The sequence below is a fragment of the Vigna radiata genome, unplaced genomic scaffold, assembly GCF_000741045.1.
Source record: "Vigna radiata var. radiata cultivar VC1973A unplaced genomic scaffold, Vradiata_ver6 scaffold_368, whole genome shotgun sequence".
NCBI classification, from domain to species: Eukaryota; Viridiplantae; Streptophyta; class Magnoliopsida; order Fabales; family Fabaceae; genus Vigna; species Vigna radiata.
The window spans coordinates 38,722-61,168 of NW_014542357.1; the positions used below are offsets into that span (position 1 = coordinate 38,722).

Consider the following 22,447-nt stretch of genomic DNA (forward strand, 5'->3'; position numbering starts at 1 on the left):
TTTTGGGTTGAATACTCAGTGGGGTTGATAAGTAGTAGAAAACAAAAATGGTTTCGATCTACGTTGTGTTTACATGAGATAATTTAGAATTTATTATTTGAAGAATTTAAATATTTGATAAAGTAATTAGAAAGATATTGAAATTTTTAATTTTTTTTAAGGTATCCTAAATAAAATAGAATTTTTTTTTTAAATATTCTAAACAATATAAGAATTTTGAAATTTTACTTTTTTTTTTCATTCCACGTACGAAGGTTGAGTTAAGTTAACTCTAAATAATTAGGTTAGTTGGCATATACTGAAGACTCGGCGAATCGATTGGGTTGAATACTCAGCCAAGTTAGCCCTAATCGAAAGTTGAGTTAAATAAGTTTGGACTAGAGTTTTAGATTAGTTGGCTCAAAATGAAAGTCGAGATGGCCATATGCCAAAGGTTAGGACAGGTTAGTTTGAGTTGAAGACTGAGACAAGTCGATCAGACTAAATATTGAGACGAGTTGACATAGGCCGAAATTTAAATTGGGCGAAGGGCGAATGTTGAGCCAATTGGGTGAAGGGCGAAAATATTGAGTCAATTTGGGACAGGTTGAAGGTCTAGAAATTTAGCCTACGCCAAAGGTCAAGCCACGACCGAAAGTTGAGACTAGATCTGAGTCGAATATTGAGACGAGTTAACACGGTTGAAAGTTGAGACGAATTAGGCTAGAGATTGAATTTAGCCATGCCAAAGGTTAGGACGATCAGTCTTGGTCAAAGGGTAAAATCAAGTTATCAAATATTTTTATAATATAATTTTACCTTAAAAGATAAATCAAATATGTAGCATTTAACACTTGGTTGGTACATATAGTTTCCTGTTGTGCATTAAGTTGTCTTTATTAATATTATAATAAATGAGATGAAAGAATATAGCTTACGTTTCTAACAAGGATTTCAAGTCAGATTTCATCTTCCTATATAGGGAACAAAACCTTACAACTTTGTATTGTCTTAATATGATGGTTAACAGTTGCCAATGAGCCTCATCATGAACCACAAATAGAGTCAATTAATTAAGTAAACTTTCATAAAATTTTACAATCAATAACATATATCCATCAATGTATGATGCAAGGTACATCTCTCTTTTTGACTCAGTCATCCACGTTTGCAAATATGTTTGCTTGAATTTAATTGTGTTTCCAAAATGTTGAATGGTATGAGGTTCAAAAAATCCATATATGGATGCTCGACCTTGGAGGATTTATTGTGTTTATAAAAAGCTCAATGTCTTTTGAATTCAGTTTCGAATGAATACATGCAAACATATGACGTTGAAGTAGAGGATTTCCAATGTCAAATAAGTATATGATAGGGTGATATATCCAATGTCTAGTAGATGGTTTTATTTACAACAATCTCATCGGTCATTTTTTACATTGACTTTTTTGTGATCTGAAGTTGAACGCGTGAGGTGGAAGGCATATTTCACACTCTCTGATATCACTAATGGATTTTTTTTCCAAGAGAATTTATTTGGAGAGAGATTATATAATTGTGATATAAGTTTAATCCGCACAAGAGATTGACACTAGTTTTAACCAAAAACCTCAAAGAATTTATGTTAGTTGTTGTTATGGTTATGTTATTGTATGTTATTTTTACTCATTACCTTAAGACAACGACTTTATGGATCTTTTCTCTTATATGGTGTTTAAATTTTTCTTTTTTTCCAATTTGAGATATTGAGAGTCACACTTGGATTATTCTCAACAGTTATGTTATAAAATACTTTGAATATGATCTTCAACATTAATGCTATGTTTGATAAAATTGAAGCTCAATTGTATTTAGTAGGAGAATATTAGATTGCAAGTCGTTTGGTAAAAATGAAATAAAAGAAGAAAACATGAAAGTTAGTAGTTCAATGGCAAATTATTTTTATGGATAAAAAGAAGAAATAATAAATATTAGTTTATAATTTGATTACCTAACTTAACCTTTTCCATTTTTGCTAGCAATGGTTGAATCATGTTAGTAGTTTAATTAATTGCACTTCAAATCCATCTTTTGACTTGTTTAATACTTAAATACTTACATGCAATCCATGTTTTTTTATCATATGGTGTATAAATATATCTCCTAGATAATCTTCTTAAATTTAAAAGAACTATTGAGTTTTATCCATTTCGATTGTTACGTAAGAACTTATAACTTAGTGTTCTCTACAAGCTTGTATATATAAGGTTTAATATAAGATAATCAAATGTGTATGAGATTATAATCAATCTTTACATCTTTTCAAGCATAGGAAATCAATTTTAGTAAATTGTAATTGACTTTTACTATTGAGAATTTCAAGTATTTGTAAGATTATGCGTTACGGAAAATATGATCTTATTATATCTATTTGATTTCATTCAATATTGAAACGTTTCTTGTTCCAAAATTCTCATATTGTTTACGAGTTGATGTTAATGGTAACTTAGATACATCCTTCTCTATTAATTTACTAATGCATCTTTTAAGGACAAAATCATGACAAAAACATCAAATTCTTACTTAAACAATATTTCAATTCTGAGTCACACCTACCATTTGTCCTCAATTGAGAGCTTTTTTCAATATGATCAAAAACTCACATTACTTAAGAGTAAAAATAAATGGTAATTTATGTATATTTTTCTCCCTTAACCTACATGTCTCTTAAGAACAAAAGTGTGACAAGGTAATCGAGCTTCAAAGTAGATAATATTTCATATGTGATAATTGATCTACCTTAATAAACATCAAATTAGAACATAAATGAAAGAAGTTTTACATATTCTCAAAATTATTAATTTTCTAATTCTTTAGCTATATGAAAATACACATAAACTACAAATATGTAAGACTAGAGTAAAGTATTAAGTCAATACTAACAATATCTCTAGCATTATATATGAAAATTACAAACTATTTACTAGTACCTACGTCTTTATCGGCCTAACTAACAAAGATACTTAATGATACTCTTAACATAAATTGAAAGTTTGAAAGATTTTCTCTACATTAAACTCTTAATAACCAAAAGACTAAGCATGACCAAATACTCTCATTTCATAGCTTCTACTTTAGTAATGAGTTATTTCTAGTCCATAAAATTGATAAAAATAAAAGAACCAATAATCTTTTCTATTTATGATATTTGTATATAATCTTGTTGCTTCATATATTAACTCCATTTAACATTTAGTTTGACATCAAAATATTGATTTTAATCATGTTTCTACAATACACAATAAAAAGATTGTTATTTTGTCACTAATAAATCTACCAAAAGATTGTCAAGATTTAAAATTGATTTGTAAGAAAAAAATACTAATTAGTCAATAATGGATATTCGTATTAGTAAATAACTCGTCAATTTTGAAGTAGAATAATCTTTTAATAAGTGAAGAGTTGTCTCAATTTAACCAGGGAACTTGTTACAATAAATATCAAACTTTTTTTTTTCAAGACCTTGAGTTTCACACCTCTTCCAAATTAAGTTAGTAGTGTGGTTGGAAATTCATTTAGTCGTTGTAATATTATTAATGATATTAAACATATATTAGTAGTTGTGTATAAGTTTACTAATATTCCAAATTTATTGGTTTTATATTATAATTCTCAGTCGTCAACAATATGCAGACATGTTATATACCAAAAACACTATTAATATGTATCCATTTTGGATTTTAAACTATTTGAGTTTATCTATATCTACATAATAATAAATCTTAAATTTTAATAAAAAAATTAGATTAGCTAAGAATTGATTTAGTTAGTTTTAACAATTTATATAGAAATTAATAGAGACAATAAAATATTTTTACTATGAGTATATTTTATTGGGTTAAATAGAAAAAAAAAAATGATGGAAGAAGAGGACGCTTAATTGTTAGGAATTAGGTTATAAGAGAGAGGAGGAGAAAGAGTGAATTTGGTTAAGAAATTAAGAAAAGAGAGAAGAGAAAGAATGATGTGAAAGAAAAACTGAGTGATGATGGAAGAAAGGAAGATGAAGGTTCGGTCGGAAAGGGAGAAGACGAAAGTGGTGATTAGGCATTTGCCTCCTTCTCTCACTCAATCCGATCTCTTCCACCACATCGATTCGCACTTCGCTTCACGTTACAATTGGTTCTCTTTCAGACCCGGCAACACCAGGTTCCTTTCAATCCATTCAAACGCAATTTCTTCCTTCATTCATTTATTCCTAACAAAACCCTAACCATATTTGCAGCCACAAGCGTCAGAGGCATTCCCGAGCCTATATAGACTTCAATTCTCCTCATGATGTTTTCGACTTCGCTGAGTTCTTCGATGGACATGTTTTTGTTAACGAGAGAGGTAATTTCTTTCTGTTTCTTTTTTTTTTCTTTTACACTTCACGTCTTTCACTCAGTATGTCACTGCTGTTTTCGTGTTGAATTTTTTTCAATCAGGTGCCCAACATAAAGCGATTGTTGAGTACGCCCCTTCCCAGCGTGTTCCAAAGCCAACTACCAAGAAGGANGGACGTGAAGGGACCATCTATAAAGGTTCGTATCCTTGTGATTTTTGTTGTCTAATTGTGTAACATGCTATATCATGTGCTTTTTTTTATATTTATGATTTTCATTTTTTCTATATTTCACACGGACAGATCCAGACTATCTGGAGTTCCTCAAACTCATTGCAAAGCCACATGAGCATCTTCCCANTGCAGAGATACAATTGGAAAGAAAAGAAGCTGAACAAGCTGGTTAGTTATTATTACATCACCAACTGTACTTTATTTAATTTTATTTAAGTGTGTTCATAAATAAACATTAGAAACAACATCACGACGTTTCTGTGTCTGCCATTGCTGTGTTTTTTCTCCACTTGTTCAATTATAAATGTGTTCTGGAGGATCTTAGCTCTAGGTTCTAGGATAAACGTGTCCATGGGGATTTATGTGATTCTGAAGACAAATTTCAGTACCATTGGTCTCATTCTGTATCTTCCTTTCCAGGGGCTAACAAGGAAACACCTATTGTCACTCCCTTGATGGAATATGTTCGACAGAAACGTGCTGCTGACACTGGTATGCAGGTAATGTTCTGGGTCTGTGGAGCTTTTTTTTTGCTGTTTCTTGTGTCGTGTTTCTTGTGCATTTAATTCATTGTTTANTACTTTATTGATTAAAAGAAAGCTTTATTTTCATAGGCCTCATCAGCGGTGGCAAAAGTTAGCAGAAGATCCAGAGCTGCTTTGCNTGGCAAGCCTGGCTCGGGCAATACTAAACGAGGATCTGAAAAGAAGAAGGTAAACCTTNGAAATTGAATGCACATTTAGTGTTTTTGCTGTTGTGGATACATAATCACGCAAGTTATTTTGAAGCTTTGACTTCATTCTCATAAAAGATGTATGTTTTCTGTTGATTGAAGAAAGCCAGTGTAAACTATTTTATTGGCTTATTTCTTCCTAAGTGGCTGATCAGAGAATTAAAGGGGATTTATTGATGCCTAGAAACCAATCTGTTTGTGAACTGGTTAAGTATGCGTATATGGGCATATAGGTAGTTTATCTATTTGCTTTCATAGTACCTGCTCAACCTTTTTCTTCTCAACTTTCTTGTCATTGCATTTGGGCTTTTTTTTTTTTTTTTTTTTTCTAATGCTAATAATTCTGAAAACATTTGTTCTGATATGCCTCAGTAGTCTGACTTTTCCTTTGCTTGATTGATATATAGATGCTCTATTTGTGCTTGCAAAAAGAACAGTGGACTGTGTTACTTACTGAAAATTGGCTTTGATTATTGTCAGTATGTTCAGAAGGACAATNCCAAGAGTGCTGCTCGCAAAGAGTCAAAAGACAAGTCATCCTTTATTGTGGTTCCCCGGCAAGAGGATCTATCAGCTGAATCAAGTATGAAAGGAATTTCTGAAATTGAAGCATGTAATTCANCTTTTCTGACTTTTNATTTTTAGTCATTCTACATNTGCACATCTAATGTTGTATTATCAACTTTCACTTCATGAACAGAATTCTGANTTGTTACAAATCAATGTGTATNCTGTATTTAGTTGCGTTCATATTTGAGTCAAGATGCCTAACATGCAGTCTAGCATGACCTCAGCTTTTTGTCTCTGCAGTATCTTGCAACGCAACCATTTTTGTTTGCTGCTTATGGTTTAGTTCCTAGATTGTACTTATAAATGNTGTATGATTGGCATGATGTCTTAACTAATAAGTGTGTTTGTTGTACTCCAATCCTGATTTCCAGGACTTAGTCAACGAAACTTTACTTGTTTTTCTGTTCAATGGAACTGAACCTCAATTCAAACACACGCGTCTCTTGAGTTTCATTCTTGTTCTTCATTTACATTTATTAAATACCATTGCATATAAATNTTTCATTTTTTATTGTTATCTATTTTATGGAAGAATCTGGATCCCCTGCAGTCNTACTTTCTCTAAATGATAGTGGACNTGACTTAGGAAAGTGGTGGTTGGAACCAACCCTCTTTTGGAGACATGCCCGCTGTTCTTGGAACTAAGATTAGCTAGGATCTGGTCATCCATATTTAATTTGCATTTTTTTTTAAGATTTAGCAATACTATACCAATGCTTAAGTTTCTAATTGAATTTCATATATTGTAGCTGGTAAGTGTTTTAATTTTTTTATTTGTGATTGATGAATTTGCAGTGCATGGCATTGAAGGTTCCATTTNTGGAATTCCACTGTCTTCTGACTCTGGAAAGAAAAAAGTCCTTCTTCTAAAAGGGAAACAGCGGGAAATTCCCAGTGTAGGTTTTATTTTACCTATAAAGGTTTCATTTCTTTATAACTATACCTACTTTTCCCCCATTTTTCTGCATTTTCTAATCACATTAATATGATAATATCTCTTATTTGCTTCAAAAATGATTTTCTTCATAATAAACAAGACTAAATAAAAGTATATTTGTTTAGCCTGCAATAAANGGTTTAGTTGGTGTGTTCAAGTAAACACCTGAAAGCTATTTTCCAGTAGGAAGTAATTTGAGTGTTACATCTTCCTTAAAATATTTTGAAGCTGTTTAATCACTCAAGTGCACTGTGAAACCTGCACTCAAATGTTAATAAGCTCATCATNGTAAATTTGCTATTATAAAANTTTTTATGGAATTTTCAGGCCACTGAGGNTACAATAAAACAGCAAANCCTACAATCTGGAAATTCTCCTATTTCAACTCATGCAAAACAGAACCAGAGACGGGAAAATAGTGGAAGATTGATCAGGAGCATACTTCTAAATAATGAAGCTCGTCAAAGTCAGTCTCCTACTGGGACGCAACATAAAATTCAAATTTTAAGCTNAGAGAATGGGAAGCGACCACCTCNTCCTTTTGGTTCAAGGTCCGGGTTAAATGATCAACATTCATATCACGATACTGCACAAGTTAATTCTGAAGGGGATTCTAAGAGTGCTTTGGATGAAAAATTCGTAAAAAGGGATCCACATGGTTTGGGTAGTGGTGAGAAAACAGAAAAACGTACTAGAAGCAAGGATAGACCTGATCGTGGTGTTTGGACACCCCTTCGTCGTTCTGATGTTTCACATGCTGGTAGTGACTACTCATCTTCAATGGCACAACCTACTCTGTCAAATCCTGAATCCGCTGAAGGTATGATTATTGACTAGGCTATTGTGAGTTGTTTACAAACAAAATAAATGATATATTTATTTCCAATATTTAGTATAAACAGTATGATATCACTGCCATAAAAATAAAGCTGAGTTTGGTGGTATTTTTCTTGCCTGAGCAGGAGAAGTAAAAGAAAACGTTACTTCTTGGAACAGGGGCAGTGAAATCTCTGCTTCTGCAGGTGGACGCGGCAATCCTTCTATTGAGAATGGTTGGAGTCTCTTCACTAATTGTTTATAAATTAAAGACTGATAATAGAATTTATTTGTCTTATTTTAGTTTAAATTTGTTTCAACTACACTTTTGAACACTATAGGTTCCCAAAGAAATTTTGCACGTCGTGGAGCTTCCTATGTAGTGAAGGATGATGGTGCAGTCAGTATAAGTGAAGGGAAACATTCAAAGAAAAGTGTTGGGCACAGTGCTCATGAGGTATACATGTGATATGCTGATATATTTTGGATTGTTAATTTTGTTGAATCATTGTGTGTAAGGTACTTCTTATGTCTGCAGAAGCAAGTCTGGGTTCAGAAATCTTCTTCAGGGTCTTAAAATATGTGGTAAGCCTGATTTGTATTTGTTCTATGTTGCCTCTTGTACCTGAGATTATTGTATTGGGGGGACTAGCACCTCATTCTGATATAATGTATCCCTTTGAAAATCTTTACTTAAATTGGTCTTGACTACTTGTAATTGTTATGCAATTGTTTTTTACTACTTTTGTTTCATAAATAGGTTAGAAATGTAGGTTCTCGACTGCTCAAATTGCTCGCTTATTTTGAGTGCATTTTAGAACGTTTGATTAAAGATATGTTTGTAGAAAAAATAGTGTGGATCAGCGGCCTGGGCTTCCATTAGCCATTTTAAAATATAGGCTGAGCCTGTGAATGCTAAGAGTATAAGAGGAGACTCCAGAAGAAATTAGAGGAGCCCTTGAACCTTAGCTCGCCTCATTCACTGATTAGGAATGGAGATGATAGATTCAAACTTTCTTTATAGATGGCGTGTCAATGAATAGAAACATTAGATTCTCTAATTGTATCAAGTGCCAACCCATGGTTTGGACTTCTGTAATACTCAGTGATGAAGAATCTGTAATGTCAAGTAAAATAGGTTCTTGCAGCACGTGAGAATTAGAATTGTCATCTCATAGAGACACAATCTTCTTTGTAATTGAAAATATGCTACGTGTACCATATAAGGGATTATTTTGTGACTGAATGTTTCTTTCCATGCTTATCTTCTCTCTCATGTGAAGAAAATAAAAACTAGTGGGTCCAACATAACTACACCGAGTTTATGTAAGAATTTTTCTGTTTACAAATTGGATTATTTGATATACTGTTATTTTGTTGGTTAAAATCTATTGAAGTAAGGTGATTGCTTGACTAAGTTTCTTTACCATCATGTAATATGGTAATTGATTACTGTAATAAGTTGATCTGATGCCTCTAAATGTCAAATTTGGCATCTGGTATTGTAGATCACTGCGTCCATACTGGAACATTTGACAGAGGATTTTGTTTCTTTAAATTTAGTGTTGAACAAATGTGCCAGTACAAAAAAAATGATGCTTTACTTTTAATTTGGTTGGACATTCAGTTCAAGTGTATTGTTTGCATTCAATATTGAAATTAACTTTAGTAATGTTATAAAACAGATTAAGTCTAATCAGTCAGGACATCATTCCTGCAAAATTGAGCTATGGTCTCTGTTAAGGATATCATTCATCATCCACAACTAATTAAGGTCAACCTGAGTCCAAGCAACTTGAAAGGTATGGGCATCATTTTATATTTTTATTAAAATGACTATAATTGAATAGTTGAACGTTGATTCTTTAGAAGGATGACTTAGAGTCCCTCACCTGGGAGGTTGGGGGAGGATAAATATATGTGTAGCCCTATCCATACAACCTGAGAGATTATTTGTGGAAATATAACCTATAACCTTCAAAGTCTCAAGGTGGGAACCTTGTTGGGTCCCATAAGAGGGATCAATTTATTTTTTATGTGATTAATATCATTCTTACTCTCTGAAAATTGTTTGGCTTCTGATGTCACTTCTGAATTTTTGCAGTAAAATGATCCGGTTGTTTGCCTGATGGAGCCTGCACATTAAAGGGAATGCAAAGTTACAGACCTCGTTGACATGATTATCTACTGAAAACAGATTGGCATTGTTGACCATATGGGTGGGTTTAGACTCATTATGGTTAGTGTCTCCTTGAATTGAGAATATTTCAGTGTTGCGAAATGTTTGTGTTTGGGTTGTAACTGTAAAGTTCTTGGTATATAACATGGGACACTATGTTGGAAAGAGTGAAAAATCTAGTCCCGTTCAGTGGACAAGTAGTTGGTTATATATTATTTTGTATTGAAGGCTAGTAGTTTATTTTTAGCGTGCACATGGTGTACGTGATATTGTAAGGATATTATAACGCCCTTGGTCCTCAAGAAAACTCCCATACTCCATGAATGAAGATTTTTTAAAATATTCGCCAAAGAGAGGAATTTTTGTGTAATTTCTAATTCCCCTTTTCTTCACACCTCATCCCTCTTTTAACCCTTTTTTCTTCCACCTCCTCCTACCCTATTTTAATCCCTTTTTTTTTCTCAATGGCTTGGGGCAATCCCATTATTCTGTATTTACCATGCCTTTTCGTTTCCTGTTATTTTCATCTTTTTTCTTTTAATAATTTGATGAAGAGTAGTTTGTATCTTTTATTTAACACAACATAAATTTGATTTTAGTTGCATTAATTATTTCTTTAAAAAGTTCAATACTAGGAATATAGTGACATTATAATGGTTTTCTTCCTTTAGTTAATTTGAAAAATAAGTTACCTATTTTTAACAAAAATCTTATAGTAATAACTGAATTTATTAGGTACATATTATTTTTAATCGAAGGTTGATCAGGAAGTTTGTTTAGGCTAAAGAAATTTGAAACTTTCTGTCGATGTAAGCTTTGGGAGACTATTATTCTATCCTATAAACAACTTTTACTCGTTGAATGACGACTTTTTCACTCACCACCATTGAATTACTAAGACCAAATTTCGTCACCACTCGACGGATAACAAATCAAACATAACATCGTTGAAAACAAAACCTTCCTTTTAGTTTTAGAAGACAGACAAAATAAAAGTACGGATCATGATCATCGACTCAATTTTTGAATAAACATTGTGATGCTATGCCTATTTAAAAGTTCTAATATTTATGTCTTAACATCCTTTTAATGCTCTGATATTTATATCTTAAACACTCTTATATAAGCATGCTCTAAGATATACATTCTAATAAGATCTTAAAGAACTATCTTTGCTCTCTTGCGTATATATGAAAAAATTTAGTCTGAAAAAGGATAGTTAAATGATTAGCATGATAAAATTGTTGAAATATATATATATATATATATATATATATATATATATATATATATAATCAAACTCTGTCACGTCTATTTAATTCTCTGATACTTATCATATGTATTTGTTAAACATAAATAAGGAATAAATTATTAAAGTAAGATCATCTAAGAAAATTTTATTTTGAAGTTTAACAAAGTGTTTAAATGAAATAACGTTTAACAATGAAAACTGTCTAGGATAAAATTGCAAAATGTTAAACTATACATAAAAGATATCCTGAACCTCATAAGTTACTCAACAAATTATGTCTAAATGCTAAGAACACGTATAATGCATAAATACATGTATATATTAGTATTCTTTTGTCTATTGTATTGTGTTTTCTTTTTTTGTTCAAATTATTTTAGTATAAAGTCTTTATTCAAAAGTCTACATCAAAATCAGAAGAATGTTTAAAGGTAAGAATATACTTTAGGAATATTTCATTCATAGTTTTTGTCTGTCTGTACACACAACATAGTTGCCTCTGCAAGATGCAACATAGCTTCTAACCTCGTACTAAAAGACTACATCCCTACAAGAAGGTTAATATTCTGAATACCAGATTTTTTTTTATATAAAAAGTGGACTACATGAAGAGAAGAAAATCAAGAATTATCTTTACATACGCTCACGCTGTTGTTTTCTCTTTAAAAGCTCACATCGTCTAAGACTCCTTCTTTGAAAAAGAAAAGTTTGTTTTATAAGTTTTTAGAACTACTTTATATTTATCTCAAATCCTCTCTACTAGAATTATATTTTGTTTCTATATTTTCAATTTATTGTTTTCAGATTCATAAATGAATTTAAATATTTATAAGTTTAACGTAGTTGAGTTAAAAACTCTAGTCACTCGAACTAATTTATATTATGAGTGGTGAAACTTGTTCTAATAAGTTGGATTAGTTGTAAAACTAGAAATAATTAAACTTGTGTTATAATCATTCAAGATTTTTGAAATTTTTTAAAAATATTTAAAAGAAAACTAAATGTAATTTAATTAAGAAGGAATCTATATAAAAATAAGTTTACTTTATTGTTTTTCTTTCTAAAAGTTTTCCTGAAATACTTAATTGATTAACACTTATTTATAAGTTTGAAAGAAATGAAGATAGAGATTCTAAATTCAATTTTTCCACTAACAATTATAATTGTCCATAAAAAAATTAAAAATGTATTTAAATTTAAATAATATTTCTATTTTCACATCACACGTCAAATAAATATGTATTAATTAGTATATTATTCATTCTTTTATGATAATGTCTTCATTGTTTTAATTTTTTTAACATTTTTTTTCTTTTATTAAAATCTGTCACTTTATCCATCATGATAACAATGATACAGTTTCTTAATTAATATAAGAGATAATGTGAAAGATAAAATCTTGTATCTTTTAATAGTGATTAAATCAATTAAATAAAGAAAAATTAAAACATGTATACTTAATTAAAAAATATATAAAATTTAAATAAAAATTAATAAAAACAAAGTTAAAAAAATAAATCTAAACTAAAAAAATTAATTATATTACACGAAATTAAGGCTGAAATTAATTTTTTTAATGCTCGAAAGAAGTATTAGGTATCTTGTCAACCCAAGAAGTGGTGGATGTAGGTAGAATCCTCTATTACAATGGAAGATCGGCGGAGAAAGCACGGCGGAGGGTCGTCGAAGAGGGAATCTAAGCATTTTCTGAAGGTCATACTACCCTCTGCTATTCATGCTGACCAAATGGTAACAAACAAATCTAAGCATTTTTCTGTTTGCTTTTTTCTTTCCTTTCTCTTCTTTCTTTCACCAACATCATGCATCATTTTACATGCTTCCTTCTATTTTAGATCAAAGTTTGGAGTTCTGTCTATGTTCTATATGCGCACAACCGGAAAGGTTTGAACTTGGAGGAAGTTAGCCTAATTGTTTGTACTTCTATGCATGCAAACATATTCATTAAAAAAAAAAATGAATCTTTTTTTCTTTTTTTCCGTTTAAAAAATGTCTGTACTTATCTCTTTTTTGCTTCATTCTCCCACTGCTGACATACTCTGTAACTTCTTTGCATGTTTAACATTTGATGCTGTTGATTAAACTAAATAGTTATAACTATGGCATTGCGCATGACCTGGGGAGGATGTTCTTCGTTGCTCCTTTTCTTCACTTGAGAAGAAAGTGTTGCAGTTTATAAATTATCTACTTAGTGTGAGTGACTAATTTAAGAAATGATCACTGCAGAGAATTCCTGAGGAATTTATAAAGAGATTTGGAGATGAACTATCAACTGTTGCTACAATTAGTGTTCCTGATGGTCGTGTTTGGAAAATGATGTTGAAGAAATATGGTAAAGATGTTTTCTTTGGCAGCACATGGCGAGAGTTTGTAAACTACTATTCTATAGGGTATGGTTCCCACCTAATTTTCAGATATGTAGGGAACTCAAAATTTCGTGTTCTTATATTTGATATTACTGCTGCTGAGATTTGTTATCCTCTCCAAACTCGGGGCACTAATAAACCAAATTGGAAGAGGTCCAAGTTTGAGAATGAGCAGCACCACGGCCATGAAACAAAAAAGAAAAAGCGTATAGTGGGGAATGGGGTAGAAACTAAGGATGAAGATGATGTGAATTTAATACGTCCAAGTGAGACTAAAGGAAGGAAGAAAAAACGTGATTTTTCTCATGGGAAACAAGTCAAAAGTGGATGCAGAGGAAATCACTCTTCTTGGGAGATAGGAAAGGATGTTGCTACTGCTAGTGATAGGCTGATGCCAAGAAACCCTTCTGTTACTTGTACCATCAAGTCTTCTCGATTGGTGAGAATAATTTACCTTCAATATAGAGTTAAAAAAAAGTAGTGAATTATGCATGAATAATGTTTTGCAGTGATCAAATTAAAGCTGATGTTCCTTGTGCAGTATGTGTCAACTGAATTTGCTTGCAAGTATCTGAAGCCAGGTGTTGGTATGATGCTCCAAAATAGTAATGGAGAGCAGTGGGATGTTTCTTGCTCATGTCATAGCCGTTCCAGAGCATTGATAATATCGAGGGGATGGAAAAAATTTATGAGGGACAACGATCTATCAGAAGGAGATCAATGTCTGTTGGAGTTGATAAAGAGGGACCCCATTGTGCTAAAATGTACTGTGCCTGGCGAAGCTTAATATTATGATGTTGACGTTTGAACAGCACCAAGTAGTTTATTGATATGTAGCTTTTTTTCAATATTAATATCTGCTGTTAATTGGTTGGTGAATGCTGGGTGAGAAATTATGACTAGATTATCATCTTGGAGATGTTAAATCAACATTATGTATCAGAACTCTAATCCACCAGAGTACAAACCTTAATCAATTAGTATGTATGTATTATGTGTGTGCATTCCTTATTTTCTTGTAGACATAGCACTAACACCTGTTGATTGCTTCATGGTTAAGAGTTTCCTCTTATTCGTACACGGATTGCCAAACCCCGCTACCATGCATCATGCATCTTCCCCAACCGAAATGTTCTTTAGGAACCTGTTAAGGTATTTTGATTTATGTTCGATGGTCCCTGTATGTTTTGTCTTGCTAAAATGTATAATCTTGGACAGTAAACACTACAAAATTTCTTAAAATGTACAAGAACCAGTAAAATGATTAACTTTATTTCCTTGTAAGGAGTTTCCTACAAGATTATAGAATTTTGAAAGAAGGTTCCTTGAGTACAGATGGGAAGGATAATAGGTCATTAACACCTTCACCTTGTGCATGCAAATGGATTAGACATTATTCTTTTTTCTTTTTTGGTTTACGACCATGGTGTTGGAACACTGTATTATAGACTGACATTAGAAAATATTTAATGTATAGAGGACATTTTCCCATTTTACTCTAACATGAACTCGCAACAAAAATTAGTTGTCAAAGCAGAATTAGAACTAGAAAATATTTCTATACACATGAAAAAGAAAACTTACAGAGGTCACTTACTGATTGAATAATATTTTGTCTTAAATGGGATGAAATCACGCTTCTTCCTCTATTATATTTGAAGATTATAAAAAATAAAAATACTTCTCCCAATTGGGCTTGCTGTTTCATGATATAGAAAAAGCAATATCAACTCTACAATTGTGTGTGGTCCTAAGAGATGAAAAGATAGAACAAATTATGTTGTACATTAAGCTATGGAATTTGAGCTATTTCCACCAAAATTCTGTGGAGAGCTTGCGGCTTGGAGAAGAATGGACAGTGATCACTGCCTTTGATCTTGAAAACTCCTTCAGGTGGATTTTCCCTCACAAGCTTCTCTTGGACATCTGGTGAAAGTGCACGATCATCCAATGTTTGAATGTAGAACCGGCGCCCACTGCCATATTTGTCAGTAGATAAAGACAGCTTCTCCATGATTGGACCAAGAGGGCTGTGCCTCATGGAAACCATAGCTAAAGCAACATCCTGAAATACAACTCATTCCAAATATTATCAGAACTTTAAAGTGTTAATGCAAAAACCACAAATGCTCAAGCTATCATTCTGGTCACGTGTGTGAGAAAATCAGAATCAATAACAATCCTAATTTGACCACAATCCCTTGATACAGACTTTCAAGGATTCACTTGACTACTTTCTGCTTAGTATTATCTGCTTTAAGAAATTCTTTCCTTTTCTGGGGCAATTAAACAACTTTCAAAATAAAAAACACAAGTTTAAGAAATCGTTTCGAAGATTTGTCCATAAAGACCTGTCTTTATGAAATCATAACTCTGTCCCAAAGCATTATGAAAGGGGATAACACAACTACAACGCATGAGCGTTTTGAGGAAGGGGTTTACTTCTTCAACTTAAAGCGGGGTGGTTGAATACCAGCAAGCTAATTTTGAGTTCTGAGGGCGTTATCTACCTCACTCAGAGCTCATAGATCAACAACAATTACAAAATTGCCTTTCGGCTCCACTATATGTTGGAGAACAATTTTGTGTTTGCCTTGTTACACTAATGGTCATTCAGTTACTCAATTTAAATCTTCTACAAGCACGAAGCTTGCAATGTGGAATAATCAGTGAAGATAAAAGGTATGATCATCATTGAAGGTATATGGGCACAAATCATACAACTTCAAGTATCTAATTTGAATGGACAGTCAGAATATAGCAGTTAAAAAAATTTGGAGGAGAAGTTAGAAATAGTCTTAAATCCTGTGTACCTTTGCTGGGGATTGGTTAAAATATAACCCTTTCATCTGCTCCTTCTCAAACATAAATCCTGTCGGGGGTTTGTCTTTACCATTCCCATGTATCAAAAACTTTGATTCTTGAATAAAACGTTCAGCAGATCCCAGCTGCAGTGCAGATAATTGGTGAGAACTATTCCAAAAAAAAAGTAAAATACAAAATAAATAATTTTTTCCTCCAGAACTAGCATATTAGAGGTATAGGAAAGAATGAAGTGCAATACATGTCCCAGATATAACATAATTGGTAAGAAATGGTTCCAAACTTGGGAAGCTTTTGTGAATAATTTAGGTTGGATTGTATTTCACCACTCTCAAAAATTCAACTGATCACGTAAGTCAACAAAAAGAAGCTAACTAGATACCTCTTCAGCATAGACATCAAAAGGTTTTTGACCATCAGATACCATTGTAGCACAAAGGAAAATTGCTTTTGAGATCTTCTGAGGATAATGCTCCAACGCATAAGAAATACATGCACCACCAATACTATGACCAACAAGAATAACCTGCAAAGTTTCCATTTTCATGAAATATAAAAGAATGCTGTATAATAGCATGCTTCAAGTTAAAAGAATGTTCATTGTCACACAGCCAAACCTTTTCATCCTCAGGAAGGTTTTCGAGATAAACAGTCAAAGGTTTTGAATAATCAGCCAATGTAGTGACACTGTTAGTGTCTGTGAGATCAATTCCAGAGCCAGTAAGATCTAAGGCAACTGGGAGCAGCCCTGCTTCTTCTAGCAAGGCCACAGTCTTGTACCAGCACCATGCCCCAAAACCTTCTCCATGGATCAGTACAAACTTTTTTATTTTAATGTTCTCCAGATTTATTGGAACCTGCACAGGATACACTAGCAAATCAGGCAAATATTTCATACAAAATACAGGGGCAAACATATTTTAACTTTTTAACATGAACAATCAAAAAAGAGATAGCATTGTTATACCCTATAGGCTATAGCTAATGTCTGACCACCAACAACGCTTCCTAACCAATTTTATTGGCAAAGACAAGGTTGTGAAGAGCGCAAGTACTGATCACACATTTCCTTTCCATTCTAGTTCACAAACAATCTATCTCCAAACATGAAACAACATCTCCAGTTTTTTCCTTAGACAATTTTGCTAGACTGTCCTAAAAGGCTAGAAGAAAAGCATTTTCCCATGAAGCTTCAGAACAGCTAGGGTCAAAATGCACAAGTATATAGCGGAATCAAGGAAAGTGGGGTATGTTAACCAGTATAGGATGCAGGCAACTAATCATAAACAAATCGCATCTTCTTTTGAAAGCACAGTGAATTGGCCATGTACTTTTCTAGATGCACCTTTTGAGGCAGAAAAGGAACAACCCCCTTTTTTACCTAAAAAAATAAAAATCGAAAAAAGTAGCCCTTTTGATTTCTTTTTCTATGTGCACTTTTCAGCCCCGGCTTGATATGTTGAGTCAACATGCTGCCACTGATCACAAACACTAGTTTTCAACCCATCCCATATACACAAAGATCTTAATCATGACAAGCTACTTTTTGGCAGTGAAGAAATGATTCAAAAATCAAAACTTTTCAATCAGAACCCACAATTCATGGCAAATATAATATAATAAATAATTAAATAAACAAAACAGGCACACACCTGCTTGTTGGCTGAAAAAGATTCAGACGCAGCATGCCTTCTAGAGGAGCCAATCCTCCGAGACATAGACCCTTCGAACCTCTGAGACAATTGATGCTGCTGAAGTGCCATAGACAGTGCCTGAAGATGCAGCTCTTCCTCGTTCACAAGCTTCCTCTGTGATCTACCCATTCTCTTGCTTCTCGATCCAACATCTTTCGAATCCTTCTTAGTCATGCAAATAAAACTGTTACCCATCTTTCACTTTCTTCACTGCTCTTCAGAAAACAAAGAAAGTCGAGGTTTTTTTCTCTTTTCTGCCTACTATGGTCCCTGAATTTCTTCCTTTATCGCTATCTCTTGTCTTTTTGTTTTGTTTTCCGTGGTGAGGGAGGGTTGGAGGAGTTGTTAAGTTGTTGGGTATGAATGCCAAAAAATATAAAAGGAAAAATATGCTAAGGAACCAACTGATTTTAGAGCTTATTAATTGCTTTGGATTTCAACGACTCCAGACTTTCAATTCATAATTCATTTCTCTTTCTATTCCTTTCAACTTCAACTTAACAAAAAAAAAATAGACCTTTTTCTTTATTACTCTGCTTAATAAGTGTTTTTTACTTTTACAAAACAGTGGCGTGGTGTAGAGAATTGAAACTGAACCCAAACATACTGAGCTAAAAAAAAGCGCATAATAGGTAGATGGTTTTCAACGTGCAGACAAGTCCAACCCATGTCATCATTTTGAAAAAACTATATATATGAATTGGTTCAAAAAGGTCAAGTTTTTCGTCTTCTACTGTGCTCTTGTAAAGGTTGTAGGAAACTTTATTTCTTGGGCAAAAGTACCTTGGTCACGTTAAAACCTTTGTTTTAGATTCTTAAGGAAGTATTCGATTGAAAATGAGTAGTGTATCAGCATGGAAATAAGACTCTTTGTTCTGGTTTGGTTAAAATGAAATATAGAAAGAATAATAACTCATTGTTTTTACTAAAATTTGTTTTTCTCCCTAAGATCTTTTTTTCTATTTGTATCTACTCACATATTTCTATAATTAATAAGTTGATATGTTTTCAAAATCATAAAATTTCATAGGTTACTTTTATTTAACTAGTCTATATCCTGATTTTTTTTTTCATATTTAAATAATTTTAATTAATAATAAAATATGTGTATTGAGAAATTGTGAGAAAGTATATGGTCAACACTTCTCAATTAAATTAACTTTTTTGAGATTTAAATAAAATGAAGTGCAAATAAATATTTGTAAGAAGATCAAGTTTAATCAGATTTTTTATATGTATATTAAAGTAAAAATTGTGAAAAAAATGTTTTGAAAATAATGTGACAAAAATGAGATATATTTAAAGTAAAATAAAATCTTTTTAAGATGTTTTATGACAATTTTATTTTAGAGATACTTGAATTAGTAAATATGGGTAGTTTGTGTCTTAAACAAGTTGGTTGCATTGAACATATGTTGTTCCTTGTTGAAAAAAAAAAAAAAATAAAATATATATATATATATATATATATATATATATATATAATGAAATTACAAACTTACAATATGTATGTAGGGGTTTGGATATATTTTTCTAGTGAATTGCTCAGAATTATAGCGATAGATCTGAAAGAATATTTTATAGGGGATGATTTGAGGTGATTGAAGTCTTTTTCTACCAACTATTTATATATAAAGTTTGTGTGAAAGGAGAGCATTTTGTTTGTAGGTGTAATATATACGGATTCCTGAAAGAATCAAATGCACTTGACATTAGACATGAAAATTGCTTAAAGAAATTAAATTACACGAGCAAGTGATTATTATATCACGTGCTTTTATATATATATATATATATATATATTAATTAAGTACATAAAACACTTTAATAATTAAATGATCTATTACGATTAAGGTTGTACTAAATTTTTCTCAATCAACAGTAATTATATGAAGTCATATATTTACAATATATAATAAGTATATTAGTGATATTTTTTTTGAGCTTCCAACATTTCATCTTAACTTTTCGTTTATCATTCTTAAGAAATTTTAAATTTCTCCTACCATTCATCTCATACATTCTTATGACTTGTATAAATTGTTTCTTGTTTTTGAAATATGTTCTTACTTCTTATTTATATTACTTTTTATTTATATCGAGTAATACTTTTTGACATTAAAAGGGTTTCAAAAATTTTATAATTATTTTTGGCATTATTCATTGTTTCACTCTCTTCACTATTATTTGAATCTTTTGACTTCCATTCTTTATCACACAATCCTTTATCATTATGCTGGGTTTGATCATCCCACAATCCTCTGTCCTCATATTTTGGGAGGAAGTCTCAAATGGACCATCAATGTCTTTGTTCAACAATTTTGACTTCAACTTCCATGTTACCTTCCCATAAATTATCTTTCAATACATTATCTATATCAAAATCAAATTGGCACCAACTAATCATTTGATACATTCAAGACCTTTATTCATTGTCTGATCCCTTAACAAAGAAGAATCCTCCTTATGACTCACCCTAACCTCATTTCCAGTAACATACTCAACCTCAAACTCATACTAAGTCTCACCCTCACTTTCCACCTCATATTGAGCCTAACACTCACCTTCCACCCTACCCTCACCATTACAATTAGCCTCCACATCATCTTCATCATGACATTCACCTTCATCATCGGTCTCAATCACATCCTCACCTTGACAATCACCCTTAACCTCAACTTCCACCTCATCATCAATCCTACAATCATCCTAACCCTCAACCTCAACCTCCACCTCATCCTCACCACGATACTCACCCTCAACGTTAACCTCCTTCCCACTGTACACATTAGTATTGTGCCCACTATATACAGGTGCATCACCCTTATCAGGAAAATATGCCAACAAATGTCTACTATCTAAGGTTCATAAAATATGTGTACCACAAACAAGTAAACTTCACCATTTCACCTGGCAATGTACACCTTGTGAATTGCACCATTATCATCAAACAATAAATGCAACATTTCTTCCAACATAGAACCCATTCTAATATAACACCACAACTCATTCACTATAACATAACCCATATCCTCAAAATAAATTCATCTATCTAGGTCACATGCCCATGTACTTGTTTCCCCAGTATATGTCCCATTATTTACAAACTTGTTGTCATAGTGGATTATAACTTGAGCAAAGTCCTTGTACATCTCAACCAATATTTATATGTAATAGTGTCATATCCATATGTCAACAAAAAAACACATATTACAAACCATACCACCAACACATTCAAAAATAAATTTTCAATAGGAGGACCACAACTTACGCACATTTTCATCGATGGGACGGTAAACCCTAATCCATTGACAAATTGATCATAACAATAAAAGAAAACATGATCTTCCAAAAATTGAAATTGAAAATATATAATATTAAAATTATAATGAATATATCTTGAGAAGATTGTTTTACAACTTTAATATATGAGCACTTATATATATATATATATATATATATATATATATATATATATATATATATATATAAAAGATGAATATGCATAAAAAAACATCTATTACTATTCTTTTGTATGGAAAAACATAGCCTATATCTTTTTGTATTTTAGTGTTTGCATAAGTGTGGGTGGGAAAATTGTAATATCCTTTATTTTGTGAAGTAAACACTTTTTTAATGAAGTCTTATTGTAAATTATCAACGAGAGTTACTCTTTAGTATTCAACCTTTGTTTTTCTTGTAGCCAAAAGTGACAAAAGAAATTAGAGTTCTTGGTTTCAAGAGGAGATAAAAAAAGGGTAATTACGAGTGACTTATGCATTCATGTTATCAATGGTGGTTTATGCACTCGTGTTGTCAGAAGTGACTTGTATATTCATTTGTAATCCATATTTGATTATAGTTAAAACCTTTGGGATTTCTTAAAGGAAAATTTGATGTAGCACAAGACTTGTGGTTTATTGTAAATCCTCTTTATAAGAGTTATTCCTTAATGTTAAACCTTTGATTTTCTTGTAGCTAGAAGTAGAAAAAAAAAATGTGAAGTTCTTAGTTTCAAGTGGAGATAAAAAAGGGTAACTAGAAGTGACTTATGTACCCATGTTGGCAAGAGTTTATGTACTTATGTTGTTAGGAGTGACTAATGTACTTGGTTTGTAATTAATGTTTGGTTATAGTAAAAGCTTTTAAGAGATCTCGAAGAAAAATTAATGTAGCTCAAAAGTTGAGGTAAATTAGTATCAATGTTACATGTCATTCTTGCTCTTTAAATAATGTGTTGTTAAACAGTTTAAGATTCAAGGCATTGTCCCACATTGAACAAGGTAGTGTCCTACATTGAATAAGTTGGTGTCTACCACCATTATTCACTACTATCATCCTAAACCTTGACATATACCATTAATCAGTTGCCCCCCAAAAGTAATGGTCAATGCACTATATTCGACCCATATAGAATAAGGCATTATCCATAACTATTATTATTCAATGTCAACATCTTGAACCTTGACCTATTTATCCCAAACCA

The 22,447-nt window shown here is 32.0% G+C and overlaps 3 protein-coding genes across 5 annotated transcripts; 2 read left to right on the forward strand and 1 right to left on the reverse strand.

The window, feature by feature from the left end:
• Nucleotides 1-3,903: 3,903 nt before the first annotated feature.
• On the forward strand, nucleotides 3,904-10,170 carry LOC106779638 (regulator of nonsense transcripts UPF3-like). Of its 3 annotated transcripts, none has more exons than XR_001377189.2 (14): nucleotides 3,904-4,167; nucleotides 4,244-4,350; nucleotides 4,446-4,541; nucleotides 4,646-4,744; nucleotides 4,997-5,076; nucleotides 5,191-5,289; nucleotides 5,790-5,922; nucleotides 6,675-6,775; nucleotides 7,144-7,636; nucleotides 7,779-7,868; nucleotides 7,974-8,089; nucleotides 8,171-8,217; nucleotides 9,318-9,434; nucleotides 9,737-10,170. XR_001377189.2 is itself a non-coding variant. In XM_014667792.2 (13 exons), exons 1-12 carry the CDS (start codon nucleotides 4,004-4,006, stop codon nucleotides 8,207-8,209), a joined length of 1,617 nt encoding a protein of 538 aa, XP_014523278.1. In that variant the 5' UTR covers nucleotides 3,904-4,003; the 3' UTR covers nucleotides 8,210-8,217; nucleotides 9,737-10,170. The 3 variants fall into 3 exon arrangements, 1 of the variants encoding a protein (XP_014523278.1); XR_001377190.2 differs by having other exon boundaries at nucleotides 5,790-5,892; XM_014667792.2 differs by lacking the exon at nucleotides 9,318-9,434.
• A 2,489-nt stretch (nucleotides 10,171-12,659) lies between these two features.
• On the forward strand, nucleotides 12,660-14,438 carry LOC106779639 (B3 domain-containing protein At4g01580). The gene is made up of 3 exons (XM_014667793.2): nucleotides 12,660-12,809; nucleotides 13,305-13,883; nucleotides 13,986-14,438. The coding sequence occupies exons 1-3, from the start codon at nucleotides 12,708-12,710 to the stop codon at nucleotides 14,229-14,231; spliced, it is 927 nt and encodes a 308-aa protein (XP_014523279.1). The 5' UTR covers nucleotides 12,660-12,707; the 3' UTR covers nucleotides 14,232-14,438.
• A 575-nt stretch (nucleotides 14,439-15,013) lies between these two features.
• On the reverse strand, nucleotides 15,014-18,399 carry LOC106779631 (putative methylesterase 12, chloroplastic). Its single transcript, XM_014667784.2, has 5 exons — nucleotides 17,920-18,399; nucleotides 16,885-17,124; nucleotides 16,650-16,793; nucleotides 16,258-16,392; nucleotides 15,014-15,509 (listed from the first exon to the last, which is right to left on the reverse strand). The coding sequence occupies exons 1-5, from the start codon at nucleotides 18,154-18,156 to the stop codon at nucleotides 15,237-15,239; spliced, it is 1,029 nt and encodes a 342-aa protein (XP_014523270.1). The 5' UTR covers nucleotides 18,157-18,399; the 3' UTR covers nucleotides 15,014-15,236.
• Nucleotides 18,400-22,447: the final 4,048 nt, after the last annotated feature.